Source organism: Anas platyrhynchos, chromosome Z, assembly GCF_047663525.1.
Source record: "Anas platyrhynchos isolate ZD024472 breed Pekin duck chromosome Z, IASCAAS_PekinDuck_T2T, whole genome shotgun sequence".
Taxonomy (NCBI): domain Eukaryota; kingdom Metazoa; phylum Chordata; class Aves; order Anseriformes; family Anatidae; genus Anas; species Anas platyrhynchos.
In genome coordinates, this window is record NC_092621.1 from 48,914,814 (window position 1) to 48,935,717 (window position 20,904).

The 20,904-nt window shown below is 37.9% G+C and overlaps 1 protein-coding gene across 4 annotated transcripts in view; it reads right to left on the bottom strand.

The window, feature by feature from the left end:
* AUH (AU RNA binding methylglutaconyl-CoA hydratase) overlaps positions 1-20,904 on the bottom strand; it is a 110,492-nt gene that overhangs the window by 82,053 nt on the left and 7,535 nt on the right. For 3 of the 4 annotated variants that reach the window (XM_038170194.2, XM_038170193.2, XM_038170196.2), the window contains exons 2-3: positions 19,038-19,105; positions 18,854-18,941 (exon numbers count right to left, since the gene is read on the bottom strand). The exons of the other annotated variant lie outside the window; for it this stretch is intronic. In XM_038170194.2, the coding sequence (XP_038026122.2) occupies positions 18,854-18,941; positions 19,038-19,105 (156 nt within the window). The remainder of the gene's footprint in view (positions 1-18,853; positions 18,942-19,037; positions 19,106-20,904) is intronic. 4 annotated transcript variants of the gene reach the window in all.

Genomic DNA, 20,904 nt, shown 5'->3' on the forward strand with positions numbered 1-20,904 from the left:
CATTTCACAATGATACCACAGAAAATATTTATTTGAAAGCCAAGTCCAGCAAAATAGACATATTGCTGTTACTCATTAGAATTTTCCCACCTACACTTCTATATGCCAAGGATTGGCTATTTAACTTCAAAAACACACCAAAAAAAAAAAAAAAAGAAAAGAAAAAAAACACACAAGTTTTACAGTGATTGCTCTGACCCTTATGCCTTTTGCCTTATTTGGATATTTTCACACACTTTCTGAACATAATTTATATACTGTTGAAAAGCTAAGTGTTGTGTTCAAAAAATCTCTTCTGGAATCTTTGCGTAAACCTCATTTTCCAAATGCCACACTTAAATGTCTAGAAATTTTATTGCACAGTACTATTCCATACTATGCTTTAACAAATACTTCCATAACATGACTCAAAAGACGTAAACTAAAACGGTCAAAACTTTTCAATGAGGGAGGAAGGAATCCCACGATATTTAGTCTTGCTCGCTCTCCATAAAGTTTCATCCAAACTCACATATTCTCTAAAACTTTTCTTTGATGTTCATTTTTTAACATGAAACTAAACAAAGATGATCATTACTTTTATGTAGCTAATAGATTAGTAAGTATGACTTGAATCCCAACATTTTATTGCAATTCATACTGGGCTTAAAAAAAAAGGCACTTTAGCACTTTATCAAACACGTTTAGTTGGAAACAGAAAATGAAGGTAGAGAGGTCAGTAACATCAGAAAAAAAAAGTACCTAATTTTTTCACATTAAAGGAAATGGAGAAACTATAATGGTTACACATAAAGTATTCAAAACCCAAGTTCAAATTTCTGATGCAAAAAACTGTTAGAAAGTACACTCTACAAATCCAGCAATTAAAATCCAGTGAGAGTTTGTACACACTTATGATCATTATGAAGAAAGAATATAGAATCATAGAATATCCTGAGTTGGAAGGGACCCTCAAGGATCATCAAGTCCAACTCTTGACACCGCACAGGTCTACCCAAAAGTTCAGACCATGTGACTAAGTGCACAGTCCAATCTCTTCTTAAATTCAGACAGGCTCGGTGCAGTGACCACTTCCCTGGGGAGCCTGTTCCAGTGTGCAACCACTCTCTCTGTGAAGAACCCCCTCCTGATGTCAAGCCTAAACTTTCCCTGCCTCAGCTTAACTCCATTCCCGCGGGTCCTGTCGCTGGTGTTAATGGAGAAAAGGTCTCCTGCCTCTCGACACCCCCTTACGAGGAAGTTGTAGACTGTGATGAGGTCTCCCCTCAGCCTCCTCTTCTCCAGGCTGAACAGGCCCAGGGCCCTCAGCCGTTCCTCGTACGTCTTCCCCTCCAGGCCTTTCACCATCTTCGTAGCCCTCCTCTGGACACTCTCCAACAGTTTCATGTCCTTTTTATACTGTGGTGCCCAGAACTGCACACAGTACTCGAGGTGAGGCCGCACCAGCGCAGAGTAGAGCGGGACAATCACCTCCCTTGACCTACTAGCGATGCCGTGCTTGATGCACCCCAGGACACGGTTGGCCCTCCTGGCTGCCAGGGCACACTGCTGGCTCATATTCAACTTGCTGTCTACCATGACCCCCAGATCCCTCTCTTCTAGGCTTCATATAGCATGTGATGTATAAGGAACAAAAAAACAGAACATGTACATTTACATTGGGACCTATTCACAGAATCACAGAATCATCTAGGTTGGAAGAGACCTCTGAGATCACCAAGTCCAACCTCTGACCTAACTCTAACCAGTCCTCCACTAGTCTAAAGACTGAATTAATGTACAGTATACTACTAGACTTAAAGCTGGCTCTGAAGCCCTAAAGCTCTACAAACAGACATTAGTTTAAAAAAAATGAGACTTTGACACTGGGCCTACCTTGTTGGTTTGTCTCTCAGTGTCTGGTACTTTGTTACTTAAAAGTATTAGGGCTGTTACACTGTTGTGTTAAACCACAACCCCTGGGCAGCTAAACACCACACAGCCCTTCGCTCACCCTCCCCCCTCCCTCTCTGGGATGGGGGAGAGAAACGGGAAAGTGAAGCCTGTGAGTTGAGATAAAGACAATTTATTAGGACAGAAAACAATAATAATAACAATAATATGTACAATACAAGTGATGCACAATGCAATTGCTCACCACCCGCTGACTGATGCCCAGACTATCCCTGAGCAGCCAGCCCCCCCACCCCAGCTAGCCACCCCTATGTATTGCTCAGCATGACCCCATATGGTACAGAATACGCCTTCGGCCAGTTTGGGTCAGCTGTCCTGAGTCTGTCCCCTTCCAGCCCCTGCTGCACCCCCAGCCTGCCCGCTGGCAGGACAGTGAGAAGCTGAAAAGTCCTTGGCTTGGTGTAAGCACTGCTCTGCAACAATTAAAACATTGGGGTGTTATCAGCACTCTTCTCATCCTAAGCCAAAACATAGCACCCTACCAGCTACTAGGAGGAAAACCAACTCTATCCTAGCTAAAACCAGGACATACATCATTTTCAAAATTTTCTATTAAATAAAGTTTTCACTTTAACAAAACAGATTGCAAGACATGGTTATCACAACATCTGAAAAAACAAGACTTTATAATTCACTCATCATAACTTAATAGTAACTACTTTCTCTCATAATTGTTTGTTTTATTGTCAACAACCACCACGAATCCTCTTGCATGCCAGTACAGAAACAAATTTTTGCACACACCACCTGAACAGAGTAAAAACATGTAACTTTGATAAAAAGCAAGGCATATTCTGCATTTCTAAACAGTAAGAAAAGGATGCTGGCTGCAGTCACTGTAGTCAACAGAAAAGCAATTTGGTATGAAAGATACTGTGCATGTTTCCTATACAAGGAGGTAATTTAAATGAATGAAATGATTTATTTTTGATGCAAGGGTTTATATTCATGAGGTTTTCTAAACCTGGATATATGACTCTTAAGTCAAAACTGGTATTCAGATTCTTCTGTGTATGATTTGCTGTCATACGCTGTTACAAGCATGACTTTGGTATCTCCTTGTTTTGCACATATCCCCCTGTGTCACAGACAAGTGCCTGAGAGTCACCAAACTGTGAAGAACAAACAAACAAAACAAAACAAAACGCGTTTGCAATTCCTGTCTATTTGTGCCTTTCGCAGGATGTCAGTCCTGAACACACCCTCCTGTAAAATGGCAGCCTTGTAGATCTACTGCTACAGATTATCTCATATTTTGCAATAATTTACACCCAGATCTACTGATTTAAAAGTAGATTTAAAGTACTAGCTGCTAAATAAATTGGAATAAGTGGAATACTTTAGAATGTACAGCATACACTTTTTTAAAGCTTCAGAAGCCCAACCCTTTCTTAAGGGCCAAGACGCTAATTCAGACAGATTTCCTCCTCAAATCCAGGAGTGTTGAATATAAACTCCATTAGCTTTATATACATAGATTTTACAATCCCTTTTCTATGCCTATGCAAACTCAAACCAGATACGGATTTAAGTCAGCTGGTTCTTTCTTCACCTTGTCTTTTCAGGTCTAATTTAGAAGCACCGAACAATATTCCTCCTATTAATATTTTTGTCATAAAAAAAAAAAAGACAGCTTATGCTTCCACTTCATATTCCTTTCCTGCACTCATCTTCAACTGGAGAGGCAGGGAAATAAAAAAATAAATAAATAAAAACCAACACTTATCTCTTGAGAACAAAGCACACATTTTCCCAAACACCAAGTAATTTTCCTTATGACACTTCCTTCACCCAACAACTGTTTCGGTGACTCCATAGGCCAGCAGTACCTGCTTCTGGAACTAAAACACTGAAAAACTATCACAGCAGGATTTTCTGCAGTTTCCTCTGTAACACAACAGACCAGTGGCAATGGAAAGGTACAAGAACATGACAGTTGCCTGTGTCCAGACAGTAATTCAAGACAGTATTAACTTTGATTCTGTGCTATGCCTCCTTTCTAATAGGCTTTGTTAGGCCTTGCAGAAGACAGGCACGGTAGCTGCAGCATCCATTACTCTCAGACAGATAGAGAACCACAGAATCACCTAGGTCATAAAAAATCTTCAAGATCACCAAGTCCAACTAACTGTCAACCTGACCTATCAAGTCCCATAGCCAAAGTCCAGACCCTTAATGTTTCATTGCTCTTCTCTGCACATGCTCGAGCAACTCAGTACCAGTACAGAATATTCAGGAGAAGGAGACAGTGATGGTAGCAATGAAGGCTGCCTAATAAATGGTTAGGAACAACTAAATCATGACAAAGCCTGTTTATCCCAATCTTCAAAGAACCCAAGAATTCCTCAAACATCAACCCAGCTATTTAAACACTGCAAGGGTATAAACTTACTCTTCAAATCATTGTGATGATAAATACTGTAATTGAAGGAAAAGCAGTGACTCTTGCAATTATTATTCAAGAGGGGAAAAGGGAAAGGGGAGAAAACAGAACTGGAGTCTTACACAGAACAGTATGGTACAAATTACACAACCATAGAAGTTTTGTTTTCTAATCTACTATTTAGTTAATGATTTCACAGTTAGTTGGGAGCTGTGATTTTTATTCATTCCACACTTTCCATGTGAAAATCATTTGAAGAGACCAGCACCAGAGTTCTTGGGTTTTAAGCTAAGAGCTAGAAAAATCTTAGCCAATACATGTATATTGTAATATATGTATTAACACCACTACTGCAACAAAATAGCATTAACATAGCACAGCAAGTTGTCTATATTACATGCAAGACCTTTCCAGTGAGTCTGCTCATACTTATCCATGTAATGACAGCTGAAAAACTGCTTTGTATTGTTTAAGGAATATGTAGGCATTCCTAAAATTTGCTAGTGACAAGGCTCCTCATCTTTCTTAACTTTAAATTATTAATATTCAGACTGAGTATTTTTTGTAATTAGTACTAAGCCTTTCAATTCAATGAAATGTGAATACATTCAAAATGATGAGCAAGTGGTTGTTCCACTTTGATTTCTAGTAAATCAAGTAATTAGAAAAATACAAATTTCTCATTGCATTATTACAGATGACTGAGTCAAATCTTTTGCATATATACTGTACATATGACCACTGCACATTATTTTTTCTGATGGTAAAAGGAATTGATACTGCTGGGTTTATCTATTTTGATTAGTAATAATTTAAGAATACTTAACTAACAGCACACCCAGTTTTATGAGCTGTAAATAGAAAAAGGGGAAGTGTGTTATGCGGTAAAAAAAAAAAAAAAAAAAAGACAGAACCCCTTCTGAAGAAATCCTGAAGTCTGTATTCAGGCATAAATCCTATTAAGGAAATGAGGAGCTCTTCCTGAGAAAAACCACAATTTAAATTATTTTATGGCCTAAATGTAGATAAGTGAATGCCTTTTTCGTCTTTTAAAATTGAAAATATTCCCTTCCATCCCATCTTTTGATCTAAAAGACACTAACTAGTATCTACCTGTTTTTTTATTTTAGAAGATCACTATTAGCCATATTGGGGTATCACCTGGAAGCTTCCAGCAGGTCAACACTTGATGATACTGGATTCTGTGCAGTTAAACAACACTATACGTTCAGCGGAACATTCAAACAAGCATGTAAATGACACATGCAGCACATGAAAATAAACACACCTTGAAAACAGTATCTTTAGCAGTTGTCATGATTTGTTACCTCTCAACCACTACATACAGCAGACCGCACAGAAACTTGAGGAAAGATTAGAAGTACTGACCTTAGAAAGACTTGATGATGTGGCTACAGAGTTTGACTAGAAACCTGTCCAAATTACAGCAGGTGAAAAGAACATGTACGTTTGTGGGGAAACTTGAACTGAGAAAAAAAAGTCTTAAAGGTAAAAGATAAGGAGCTCAACTTTGGCCATTTTAAGTCTGTCCAGAAACACTCTTCCTCACCCCTCTCTGCCCCTCCACGCCCCCCAAAAATGCATTAAAATGGCTAGCATTCCACAAACATCTTTGTCTCATATTAACACTGGGCCAGCACTGAAGGCTAAAGTCTTGCCATTCCACACAGGACTGTGTGGACGTATGGACTAGTAAGCATTTGAGCCATGAACAGGAACATCTCTTAATTATGCTTTGTTCATGCAGAACCTAGACAGCAAAACAGCAGCTGCAACTCTATTTCTCTTAAGCAACAAGTTAAACTGCTCATAATCAGTACTTCCTCTTATTCCCACTGTCCCCAAAAGCTTCGAACTGACACAGAAATAAATGAAAGTGCTTGCAAAGAGCAAGATTTCCCATCCACTGAATCCATTTTCAGCATGAATGTTGCAAACTCAATTGAATTTTCTAAGGACTTGATATTTTTAAATGCTTCAGAGATACTTGATCTCTTCTATTTTTAAAAGACCATCCAATAGACTTGTCAGCAACGTACTACAGAGAAAGTATGAGGACAGTGATCCAACACTGGAACATTACCTGCCATCTGGAGCGGATTAACAAATTATATGGATTGGTGGTATTTGAGCACAGAGCTCTGTCACTTAAAGACCATGTCCGTCCACAAAGTCACCAAGTTCCAGCCGGTGACAGGAACTCCAAAGATAAGCATTAGAATACCAACAATAAACTATTTTAGACCTTAAATTTCTTTTATCCAACAGAGCTCTAATGCTTCACTATTTACATAAGCTACTGGAAAAAAAAAAAGAAAAAAGAATAAAAGAGGGACACTGTAAACAACCACATATCTGCACTTTTTCATCATTAAATAGCTGTTTGGGAGCTGTTTTTTGCCTAAAACAGGCAGGATCAGATGATGAGCCATGCAATTTATTTTACTTATCTTTTAAATTTCTTTTGGTGTAAGACAAGAGTTACGATATATTTTAATATCTGATCTGTATATACAGAAGGACACATACATTTCTCTATTCAAATATACATAAAAGAACTTTTAAACAGGAAAAAAATAAAAAATTTGCAAGAAGACAATGATCAAGAGATATTTCATAATTTTTTCACTTTCATATTACTTGTATTAATTCTACAAAGGGAACATTTTAAAACTTACAAAAGAGATGACCACTGATGGCTTTAGTAGGCTACCTATGATATACTCAGAATTTTCATTATGGCCAAGCATCCATCTGTTTCTGTATCATGGTATGAGCATATTAGAACTGTGAACACATAAGCAACTGTATGCCACATTTATGTCAATGCAGTTATTTTGTTCCCCTCTAGCTTTCAGAGTTACATATCTAATAGGGAAGCTGAAAAAAAAAACCTTTTTTTTTTTTAATTGCAATAAACATACAACAAAGGTGTCCTCACAGGAAAGCATTAAGTGGCAGGCAAAGCCAAGAGATGAGCAAGTAAAAGTTTTAAAGAATTATTAGAAGCTTCTTTTCATTTTTATGGCAATTAGTACACAATGCATAGTTCTATTGTGTGTTACTCTATGCCGTTTATAGAAATAAGTAGATATGAAACAAACTGTTGTAAATTTTCTTAAAATGAAGATGACAGAGTCAGATATGTCTAAATACCTCTGCTACATGATCATTTTATTCTTTTCAAAAGCAAGTGGAAAGAAATTCTGTACCATGCAATAACTATTTTTGCCACATATTTTGCACATGTATTTCATTTCCAGTATGCATTACCACCAAGCACATGAAGTCAGATTATTTTTGCCATCAGGTTTTCTCAGCTAAGGATATAAACAGCAAAGCAGGCTTAGTTCCCTCACCAACAAAGAAACCAGGTGCCATGGGCACTTAGTACCAATGTAAATGGTTATTTAAGTTGTACAGTGCACTACAACAACTTAGTTCAGAGAACTGTGTAGAAACTTAACAGTCTTCCTTCATAGGTCAAGATGTCAAATACATACAGATGTGATGTGGGTATTTCAAATGGAGGTGACTACTTAAGTTGACTTAATAGTTACGGAAGAGATCTGGACCTTGGAAACTGCAATGTTAAGTCAAATGTTCAGAGATATGTAATACAACTTAAATAAAAATATTAGTTCCTTGCCTAAGCAGAAATGCATTTACCAGTGATGCCCTGGGTAGCAGAGGCCTAGCCAAAAGCTGTCCTCATATCAACTTAGTCCTAACTGAGGTACTCATAATCTGTATCTTTCTATTTTTCTATTAATCTTTACCTGATTTTAACCATCTTATACGGAGCACAGATGACAGAGTATACCTTGTGACAAAAAACAAAACAAAACAAAAAACCAACACACACATCCATATGCATGCCCTGAAACCATGTAGCAAAAACTCTCACCAACACCTGAAAAGAAGCTTACTGCTTTTGAGAGGATCTGGGAGAATACTGCACACACAGAATTTACACATAACAACCTGTGATTGCTTTCTTTTAACCCGGATTTGAACTTGATGAAAAGAGCTGGAATTACATGAACCAAATTAGCTACCCTCTATCATCATCACATTAAAATGGGTTAGGCATCGTGCTGGAGTTTACGCAAAAACCGTTCCATGCTAGAAGTGCCCTCTTACCATCCCCAAACCACAAACGACTTGATACTACTACAAGACAGAATTCTGTCTAGCACTCTTCTGTGTTTCTGTGCAATAAACAAAATTCAATCTCAAAATATGCAAAACTGTCTTGGGAATCTAAAATGTATTACAGACATGAACAAACCGGAACAGACAGCCGAAGTTCCAGAAGAGAAGTATCTTAAGGTTAGGATACTAACTCAGGTTTTAAGAGACTTGAAAAAAAAATGAAATACATTTCCTCGTGTACAAATAATTTTTTCAGCAACACAAGGTTTGACTTAAAGGAAAATTATGCTGCTGATACAGGCCTATAAAGAAAGACAGTGACATAACATTTTGTAACTTAGAAACCTCTCTCAAATTGTTTATCTAATACCTAAAACACTAAGGCACCAAAATTACAGACTTCACTAAAAAGAGCAACTGACAAATGGAAAGGCAGTGGAGAATACAAATTCCCTTCAGGCATCAAAGTTTGGCCAGACTGCCAGACATGAAGGGCTGGAGGTAAAGAAAGAACCTTTTTTCCAAAAGGTTTCTACCTGAACAATGCTAAAGATACTTTTAGATGAAAATAGGTAAAGCACATCTCCCTAAATACTGAGATCTTAGTTAAGAGCTCATCACTGCACTCTGAAGATGGAATGGAAAAAATAATAACCCTCTAGGGCTGCAACACCTGCTGGAACAAACCTAGTGATTTCAAGCATCCCCCTAGAAAAGTCAAAGGGGAGTATGGTATCATCATCCTAATGCTGGTATTCACTACTGTACATGACATTCTTGGAGCTGTCCCAGCTAATGACTCAAGATTTCACTGCAATTGTCAAATGAAACTACAGTTTTGTTTAGTGACTCTGGCTAGAAGGTAAGACCACAACCATGTGCTCGCTTGGGTTGGGAGCAGGGCAAGAAACAGACAACCTAGCACTGAGCAAGCACTGTTCAGCTCCAAAGTTACAGTACTAACTTGTGCTTTCTTTAAGTAAAAGCATGCTCCAATACAGAAAATAAAACCCACTTTCAAAATTTTTACTCAACTTGGTGTAAATTAGATATAAGACTGTGTAAGATACATGGAATCCAAACATACATTTCTCATATACCTAAGCATGGTGACTACTTCACAACATAGTAACAGCATAATTTATATTTCATACTTGAATTTAACAATTTTAGGCATTCAATTTGTTCAATTTTTCCCAAATAAAAAAAAAAAAATAATTGCAATAAGTTTTAATGGTTTTGAGAAAGTCACTCCTGCTTCCTGTTACGCTCCACTGGTTAAAATACAGAACTAACCAGATTCCACCCTCTCAGAAATGCACACTTTATCTAGAAGTTAATAATTTAAGGTAGTTTTCAATGGAAAATATATAAATATATTTCCAGAAAATACCACATTCATTATATTTTTTCTAGCAAATTAGAAGACAAGACAATGCTTTAAACTACTTATACAGGACTACAAAATAAGCGTAGCATTTTTTTAATCAGCAGTTGAAACTATGACAAGCTTGCTAATTCAACAGCCAAAAATACATAATTTAGCTATGCTTGGATACTTTCAAGAACACACAAACCTGTGAAAGGACACCACATATAGCCCCTCGTTGCTTAAATTTATTTCTAAATATAGATATCCATTTCATAAGTAATCCAGTACTTCCAATAACAGAAGTTGTTTTGTAGTTTCATGTGATAATATTACAGAAACCAACCTTCAGCTCTTACGCCTGCACTAGTTACCAAGCTTGATCATACCTAATAAGTCACTGTTCACAAAACCTTCAATTCTACTTGGCAAGTTTATAATGTGAAGAATCACCACAATAAGCAGAGGACCATTCAGAAATTTGGGTTTTTAAGTATATTTTAAGTAATAATATGGATGCCATATCTTAGACAGCTTCAGTTCTAATAGGGAAGGGGGAAATAAGAATGTTTGTGTAACCAGGGTTAAGCAACTACATTAACATTCATTTTTGAATCAGGTACATCACACACAAGAAGGAATGGTCAAACACTCTCCTTCATGAACTGTAAAAGGCAAATCTCAAAGTTGTATTGATCAAATAAGAATAATGCTAAAGAGATGGATCTCTAACTGGCTGGCTTTCATAATTTGCCTTTCCCTAATAGCCTGATCTTAAATATGTTACTTACCAGCTTTGTTCTCAGTGAGCTACGGTCTACAGCAGATTCAAGACCAAAAAAGGAAGAAAAATTGCATGGAAATATCCTCAACTGGCATCCCAGCTGAATACAACCAAAGGGGAAAAAAAAGTTTATGGTAATTAAGTGTTATGCTGTTGCAATATTAGCAATGAATAAAATTGCTTCTACCTCCACTATAGCCTATGAAAAGCTTCAGTCATGGAGAAAAGTACACTGTGGCTGAAAGTACTATCCAACTAGTCTTCAACCAGTGGCAATATGGAGTCTTAGACATAAAATAAAATGTTTTAATAAATTGATCCCAGCACTGAAGGAAAAGCTAAAGGTCTTACTAGAGAACATTGAAAGAAAGGAGAGAGAAACACAGAATTTTGTAAGTATCTCATAACAAGCGTTTACAGAACACAACATAAGAAGAGACACCTAAGCAGATGCCCCAGATAAGCTCAAGGAAAAAAAAAAAAAAAAAAAAATCTTCACATCCCTGGCAAGACACCAAATAATGAACCAAACAGCTACAGACTTAGTCTCCTCTGTTGAAGTTAATCCACTTTACTTCTGTACAGTACTGCATTAGCAGTCACTACACACTCAACTGGAGATAAAGCTTCCCTTCTGCTTTTATTTAGTACCTTTGTAAAGCATGTTCCTCTGAGACTTTATATAGCTGGTCCACTCTCAATTTCAGAGTTCCTCGAGAATAAAGGCTTAGCCTCAGTCTTATTTTTGAAAAATGGCAGTAACTGGTGGGTCTACTTTGGCTGACTGCCAGGAGCTCACCAAGCTGCTCTCTCACTCCTCTTCAGCAGGAGAACAGCAGAAAATAAGATGGGAAAGTTTGTGGGTTGAGATAAAGACGGAAAGATCATTCACCTTTTACCATCATGGACAAAACTTGGGGAAGATTAATTTAATTTATTGCCAATCAATAACCAAGTAAGATACTGAGGAACAAAACCTAGTCCCCTGGGGGTTCTTCCTATGCTCAGCTTCACTCCTGACTGCCCCCAGTGGAACAGGAAGGATACGGAATCACAGTGGCCACCAGTCAGTAAAAGTTCATCTCTGCCACTCCTTCCTCCTCACACCCGTCCCTGGCTCCAGCAGGGGGTCCCTCCCACAGGATGCAGTCCAGCTCCAGTACAGCTCCAGCATGGATCCTTCCCACAGGCCGTGGCTCTTCATGACTGCTCTAACACTGATCCTTTTCACAGTGCAGCGTCTTTCAGGAACTGACTACTCCAGCATGAGTACCCCATGGGCTCCTGTCAGGAGCCTGCTCCTGCAGGGGCTCTCCATGGGCCGCAGCCTCCTCCAGGCCACATCCACCTGCTCCAGCGGGGGCTCCTCCACCCATGGGGGGGCTGCAGCGTGGAGATCTGCTCCATGGGGGACCCATGGGCTGCAGGGGGACAGCCTGCTCCACCAGGGGCCTCTCCCTGCACAGCCCGCAGGGGAACTGCTGCTGCCTGCCTGCAGCACCTCCTGCCCTCCTGCGGCACTCACCTGGGGGCTGCAGGGCTGCTTCTCTCACATTTTCTTACTCCTCTCTCTCAGCTACTGTGGGGCTGCATTTTTTCCCCTTTCTTAAACATGTTATCATGGACATTTAACCAACATCACTCATGGCTCAGCTTCAGATAATGGCAGGTCCTTTTCGGAGCCACTGGAGCTGGCTGTGTCCAACATGGAAGCACCCCCACAACCCTTCACATAGGCCATCACTGCAGCCCCCCTACTACCAAAAACATCCCACATAAACCCAATTCACTGGATTAAAAAGACTCTCTATTCCTGACTACAGAGTAACATGAAGACAGCTGAATATAAGAAAAAAAGCTTTGCCATAATTTTCTCAAGTCAGACATCATAATCAACAATGAGAAGGCAGACAAGTGATCCTTAGCTGAAAGTTTCACACACAATTAGAGCTGATTTGAAAAACTGCACTGCTGCTGACAGTCCCACCCAACTTTCTAATCCATCCCTTGTGTTTGCCTCCTCAAGAGGAATGGATCCCTTTTTTGGAGACAAAGAAAAGGAACACAGCTATATTCTTGAGCTCATACTGAGAAAATTCCTGGAAACCTTCCCATTTTTATTTGTTCTGCAGCTAAAAGGTATCTCTATAATTATCCGTCTTCACAGCATAAAGTAATGCATACAGTTATTTCCTGTGCAAGAAACTGCTGCATTAACTACAAGCATTTATTATTGTTAGTATCATTATTTGCTAATTGCCTAGTACCTCGTTCTACTTACAATTAGCCACAAGGTTCGAGTAAATAAGTGCAAGATATAAAGAATAACATGGATCAAATAATATGTTGATCTCATCTGAGCTACATTCCAATGAAAGGAATGCACAGAAGCTCTGCCATACTTAAGACCAATCTTCTGCTTAAAGATGAACTTTTCCAGTCCTCAAAAACCTACAGTTGTTCCAATTTCTTCTAAAATTCAATGTACATCTTCAGGACATACAGTATTAGGAGCATTTGGAGTTATCTGATTGAGGTATTTCCAAAAGGAAGACCTTTAAAACAATGTTATCTTCTTTGACTTTTTTTTTTTAATGTACTAGGCTATCAAATTCTGTGTGTACTCTTTATTGGCTCAGTTGCTCAACATGTGCACTAGAAAATCATGGCAGCTATCAGTTCTTTCAGAAAAACAACATCAGAAACAACATTAAGAAGAAAAATAACCAGCACTGGGCAAATGCAAGCTTTAGACACCAAACTTAACAGATTACTATGCACCCACTCACAGGACAAAGCTGTCGCATGGCTGACCACCTGCCACTGAGCCTTGTGGACTACAAGCAGCTTACATCAGTCTGAATCCAAACCTTAGTAAGAGTTTTGAGTAATAAAAAGAGAACAGAGGCTAGCTACAGGATATCACTGAAGGAATTTACTGAGGGGAATTAAATGTATGTACAGCAACAAAAATATTGAGAAGGTGCTAAAGTATTTTCACGTGTTATCTGAATCCTCAGGAGGGAACAGTGGAGTAATACATTAACTCTCTTCTCAGTTTCTGTGTATGAGCTGGAACCTGAAATATGCTCTAGGAAAACACTACTCTCTCTCCTTGCTTACTTAACAGAGACTGGGAAGAAAAAAGGAGACTCTACCCACAGTTGTAACTCTGCAATACTCTTGCTGGTTCTACAAAAACAAGCATAGGTAAAGAATTTGAAGACTATTACAGAACTTATTTCCTCCTTCGGCATTTTCCTTCAGTCCACATCAAAACCTTATAGATGAAGTATTCAAGGATCTGCTCTCCCAGGCCCATCTACTTCATAAACTTCTGCCAGAAAAACTACACCAGCTGGAAATGGCAGCCGGGAACCACGCACCATATAGCCAATTTAGCTGTGCTGGAAACAAAACTTTGATGTACGCAAGTTATGCCAACAGAAAAAGCATTTGTGTTGGCTTTATTCACACCACAGACCCAAGCGATGAATTTTTTCTGGCAGAAAGATTACTTCTGCATTTCCAAGAGGGGGTTGTATTGGCAAAGCTGCAGTGACTGAAGCTGTTTTAGATCAAAGCGGTTTGAAGAGCTCCAATACCCAAATTTTTCAAGCTGCCTTGAAAGCTGGATACAACAACAAAAAAAGTTAACTATCCATATTCTGATACGTCTCAATGATTTCTGAAAGGTCTCTAAGGAACAACATTTCTTCAAATCTGTCAATTATAAAATTGCCCTCAAGCCTTCTTTGTGTTCACAGATATACAATGCAAGTAACTTAACAATCCCACAACCTCTATTTTAATTAGTGCAGTTCTCTTCAGAGAAACAATACTGAATAGTCCACTCTTCAAAATTATACTTGAGCAATAATTATTTGAGCAATGTGATCTAGTGGAAGGTGTCCTTGCCCTTGGCAGAGGGTTGGAACTCGGGGATCTTTAAATTTCCCTCCAACCCAGACTGTTCTGTGATTCTGTGATACAAAGTCACCCAGAAAATCACAAGTTACAGGTTCCTACCCCTGAGCTCTTCCAACTCCCATTCAAAATGAAACCCCAAGCTGGTCTGTACTGGTAGGGAACCACAGCACTTCATTCTCCCCTGTGAGGGGAGAGAATTTTTCTTATCAGCAGAGAATGGATGGATGTTGGGAAACTGACAATTACTTGGATATGAACTTTTAGGAAATGCAAACAAAGCAATCTCTGACCAGACTGGGAAAGTCTCAGTTAAGCGATTGATCTGGTTGGCCAGGCAACAGAGACGGGAAAGCAAAAGGGTAATTACTTAAAACTGCTGAACACGAGTAGCATGAGGCTCTATTTAACAGTACTAGCCATAAACTGATCCAATGGACTATGGGACAGTAAGTTACTACCTAACACAAACACACCAGGAGTAAATTTTTTAAACACATACAACTATCTTCTTGACAAAGCATGAAAATAAGGAACCTGACAGGCACAACAACAGGGTGAAATTAAAGAAGAAAGGCTATGAATCTGACAGCATCCTTCAGCTTGCCCAAACAACATTCTACACAACTTCAGCAATAACAGAAAGTTTTATTTTTATGTGTATACATATATATATAATTTATATTATTTATATTATCCTGAAATAAATTTATCTTATTACATAATATATAAGTTGTTTTGCCTTTTATTGAAAGCCTTAGAAAACTGAACAGCAAAACTTCTACAGTATAGAATTATGATCAACTCTGAGACATACAGAATACTGTCCAAAAAAAAAAAAAAAAAAGTAGCTCCTGTCCAGTTACTTCTGGACTATATAAAAGTACCTTCTTCTATATAGTTTAGATCAGAAGAACCTGTAATGCAAGGCTATCTCCCAGAATACACTTCTACTCCAAGGTAAGGTTTTGCAACAATTTGCAGATAATCCTTCCTTCCTTCCTTACAGTACTGTATCTCCGAGAAATTTTTTGAAAATGAAGATCCCTGAAGATCTGCTGACAAAAATACCCGAGCAGTACCACTAATACTACATTAATAATGAAAAATGAAACTATTCAAATTACTGATGTAAATGTAATTCAGCCCACTGCATAAACACAGCACAGCTCTTAATGAGTTGATCACACACTTTTTACCCACGGGACACCTGCCTTACTCCATGTACAGACTGTACCTTCTTTGAGGATGGAATACTGCCACGTAACAAAAACAATTCCCGCATGGGCTCAGCTGCATTGGCTTCAGAACTGGGAAGGCATACAACATAGGCTTACATAAACCAGGACTCATCATGTATGTTCACTCCAGGAAGGGTAGTACTTTATTTATTTACTTTTAGACAGAGGAAGACAAAGGCTAAGAAGTGACCTACAGCCAGAACACTTTGGAGAGAAACAGGAGAAGACCTCATAGACATAACGCAACCTTAACACTGTCCAAGCTCTTACTGATTTCTAGGTGTTCTTTTTGATCAGTGCATTAACAGGGAATTTCCTACATCCATGAAAGCACAGATCATAAGAAAGTAGATACTAGGGAAATGAGTAGCAAAAGATTCAAAGTGAACATTTAAGCAGAAATGAAAGGATACAATCGCTGGCACGTCTCTACATTCTTTTATACAATTCCTCTTTTTTTTTTTCTCTCCCAGCTCACCATGTAAGAATCCCGTAATTTGGAATCATACTCAAATCCACATCAGTCATCAGCAGACTTTAAATCTTTTAATCAACCACACTGTCATTTAGCAAATAACAGTTGGATGTCATCTTTTGTGGACTAGCCCTTAGAAGGAAACAAGACACTTGGCTTGTGGCTTTCACAGATTTTTGTTGATAGCTGAGGAATGGCAAGATTTGAGGACCCTGGATTTCATTCCACACATAAAAGGGAATTACATTCTAGGACAAAGTTTCTCAATATGTGGTCAGTAAAACATCAGATGGTGATCCAAAAAATCATCATAAAAAATGTATTTTTAAAACCATACATTCCCACACAAGCAAGCAAGAAAACATAATTGAGGAAATCAAAAAAATTAAACAAACATTCAAATCTTAGCCTAACTGAATTGCACTATAACGCAAAACAAAATGTTACAACATTTCACAAGATGATCCTTCCTTTTTAAAAGAAATTAAGTGATCCTGAAACACACTGTCCTTTAACATTTGAGTTTGAAAACACTTTCTTCTGCCCTACTGAATTTCCAAAGCAACTCCCCTACAGATAATGCTTTGTTAGATCCACAATGCTCCTCCCTTCATCCTACTTCCCTAAGCCATTATCTGTTTTCTCCATATCCCCCTTATGTTTTCTCTAGTTTCACTCACTTTACAGACTTCCCTTAATGTCTTTTACAGAAGCAATCCATCCAGGCATAGAGCTTTTCCTGTCCATTTTCATTGGTAAACTCTGCCTCAAGTCTTCTGGTTTGCCCTGAATTTCAGTTACCACTGTGGGAACATCCTTAATTTCACTGGTTCAGCTGCAGGAGCTTCTTTTCTCAGGCCCATCTCTATCTGACATATTTTACTTTTTAAAATTACAGATATAATTGGTCCATACCCTGTCTTCACTCCCTGATTTAAGATCCTGATACAAGTATCCAGCCCTAGCCTTTTCCACTCTTCAGAGTTAATTTCCCTGCCTAATGTCCACTCATAAACACCCTTGCATCTTGTCTACAACCAGTTGTGTATACATACTCTAAGTGGTTTTTCTAAGCCAGGTAAACAGCCAATAAAGACATCTTTAAATCTTAATAACAAAACAGCTTTGCAAAACCAACCAACATGGAATACTGAAGAAGTATTTGGAGTTCAGAAATACAATTTTAATAGCATACCTCAAATCCCTTCCCCCAAATCAGTATGCCTGCTCTCAGATTTTCAATATTACAGCTACCATAAAATTCATGAATATTAAAAAAAAGTTTATAAAAATCATTTGTTGACAAGTGTTAACTAACAACCATGTTTTCCTATGAATTACATAACTTGAAAACCCACTTGTACGTGCTGATCTGATGCTGCACATTCACCACTTCTCATAAGTTTAAAAACTGCAGCTTTTAAACCTGTTTATTTTCCTGAAGATTACTGTAAATTACTTATCTTTATAATTTGTTCTTTCAAACCAAGATGAAACTTTTAAATCAAGTATGCTTATCAATGCATACCTATTTAAACTACTGGTATGTATTTCTAAACACTGTATGGACTCCTTTTTTTTTTTTCAAGAAGATTCTTTTCACAAGCCTGGTAAGAAACAAACTGCAGCTGGATACAAACAGATTTACTAAAGACAACAACAACAAAAATTGAAGTATTCTTGTTGAGTTTTATTATGCTACATAAGTTAAAAATGGAGAGAATATTTTGTGTTTAAAATGGAATTAATTATGCTATGTGTGGTTAGCAAGCTTAACCACTGCATAATGACCAAAAACATAAGATTTTAGAACTGATCTTCTCCTCTATCCTTACAGTTCTGTTCACATGTTAGAAAGAAGACTGACTTCTGTTTTCAATTTCAAATGGATTAAAATTAAATTCAAGCAAAGCACTAAATGGGACATCTCAGTATAAGGAGCCTATTCACTTGATATCCACAAAAGACACGTCTGCTTCAAATGATTTTGACTTGTTGACAATTTTTGCTTCTCAGTGTTTGGTAGTTGAGAGCTTTTGCTTTCTCAGGACTCTGGCAGGACACGTGTATTTGGGTTGTTTGTGTGCCTTTTTTTTTTTTTTTGGGTGGGGGGGAATACATTTGGTCTGCACTAAGATTCTATTTCATAATGAATTTTAATTTAAAGTTTATTTAGGTCAACTTAATTTAAAATTGATTTTATTGTCTTTAAAATATGTTTCAATATAAACTTCTATACAACCCTTAGCATTATTTGGTCTTCATTTTAAAGTAAACACAAAAATTTGTAAGAGCTCTATTAAATATTTTTTCACCACCACAAATATTATCTATTTTGAAACACTTTATGACACAGAAAGAATAAATGACATATTCAATCCTTGTCAGCAATTGAGGAAATTCATCATACAAAAACATTTTGTTTGCTACTGAGATGAATATATATAAAAGACATGTTTCCTTGGAATCTGGGCTTTTGTGTGTGTGTGTTTGTGCAGTATTAGATACAGATTTCCATCTTCTCAGGAAAATTAAGTTTGCATACCAGCACAGAATATCCCTGGGACTTCACTCCGGAATATAACAGTTCGTACTTTCTTATCAGATTTCAAAGCATCCACAGCTTTTGACATCTACAGAGAAAAGGAGGAAGGGGAATAACCAAACGCTTTTGAAGTATTTAATTCCAATATTTCACCTTCATACTAGAAACTATTATTTTTACTTACCATTTTTAAAAGATTTTTGTTAAGGGCATTCTTGGCATGAGATCTGTTTAACCCAAGCACCACAATTCCTGGAGGGGAAGAAAAATTGTATTATTGTTACAATATAGAAAATAATATCCCTATATAATTATTTTGATGTTATAAAAAAGGCGTAGTTGAGGAGTACAAAAATAGAAAAAAAAATGTGCTACTGTAATCATTTAGATACAGAGTTTTAAAAAGAAAAAAAAATGACTAAAGTTTCCCAGTGCTGAACATTTCAGTGTTCAACAGAAGTGACGTGTATTTCAAGAACTAAAATACGGCCCTAACACCTCAACGTGGAAATAGTGCTTACAAGGGCTAAACATATAATTCCACTATTGCATGCAAAAATTTCATGTTTGTGTGTGAAGTGCTGACATGCAATCAGGCAAGACACTCAACTGTAAAGCGTATGTTTCCATAGCTAGACAGCATGCGTTGAAAAACTTCTTAAAGCAAGAAGTGTTACCACAGCTAAGCAATTCTGATACAGGTAAAGGGAAGTCACAAACAGACAGAACACTATTAACAGAAAAACTTAACTTTTGTTTAGAAAGAATAAAAATCTTAAGAAATTCTACCTCAGGACACAAACTGCTCAATGCTTGGCCACACAGCTCCAGTCACACATCTACAGCTCCCTTAGACCAGTTACAGCTCAGCTGGCTCAGTGACTGATTACTTGTGCTGGTTTGAATGCTGCAGAAGGAACAACATTTTTTTGTCCTAATTCCTTCTCTTTCAGTTTTATAGGCATGACAGTCAAATGGGAAAATCCCAAAGAGTTTACCTTGGTAAGTGTACCTTAGTGTACCTATAGTAATCTTTTAGAGAATTATATCCTGAATGCATTACAACTCCCTGAATTTTAAACAGCAGCACACCATCCTATGAAATTGATCCAGCCTTGGTAAAGTCTTACCAATCAGGATTTTTTTTTTCTTTACTCGGGATGCAAAGCGAAAAGGAAGAGGACAAAAGACTAAGGCAGGGACCAGGAATGGAAGAGAGAAAAGGAGATCCCATTACCTCAGACAAAAATGCCTACCATATCACCTTCAATCTACCAAAAAAAAAAAAAAAAATCAGTATTTGCCAGTGTATTCACTACAACACCCAGCTCTGTATGTATAACCTATAAAATTTGGCACTCTTAGTCATCTTCTGGAGGCCGTATTGTTTTCTCAGTGTACACCACTTCTCCTTTACGGAAACATGTCCTTCCAAAGGACAGACTTAATTGCCCTTGAGCCCACTCCTCTTCCTTTTCTTCCTTCCGCATGGATGTGCCCCTCCACACATGCAATTAAACTGAGGTCTTGTTTCTCCTGCAGCTACCAAACTGAAGCCATTGTCTAACCAAAGTTTTCTGAAGACTACCATGCTCAATGTTCAATGAAAATTGTTAAGGCCAAATAGGAGAGCACACATTGCTCTTGCTTGTTCTCAAAGTCCAGCTGATCACTATCAAGAAACAGAGAAGAGGAGCCTGGCTGACCCAAACAACCTTCATCCCTTTGTTCTTAAGCCTGAACTCCCACCCGTTCATCAACATGGCTGGAGGTCATCTAGGACCTTCTGCAAGGTCCCTCACTCAGCACTTAAGCTGGAATCTGGTTGTTTTATTAAACAAACAGGACAAAATTCACGTAATGCTTCTGACCATAGCACTCTTCTACTGTCACAGTTTATTCTTCAGGAGGAATATTCCAAATTCCAATACTTCACACGCTCACACAAGTAAATTAGGCAAAAGCAGCACTGCATTTTAAAACAACAAAAAGCGATGTGACTTGGCTTTGATTTTAGGCTCTACGGCTGGCACCCTTGCATATCCAGTGTC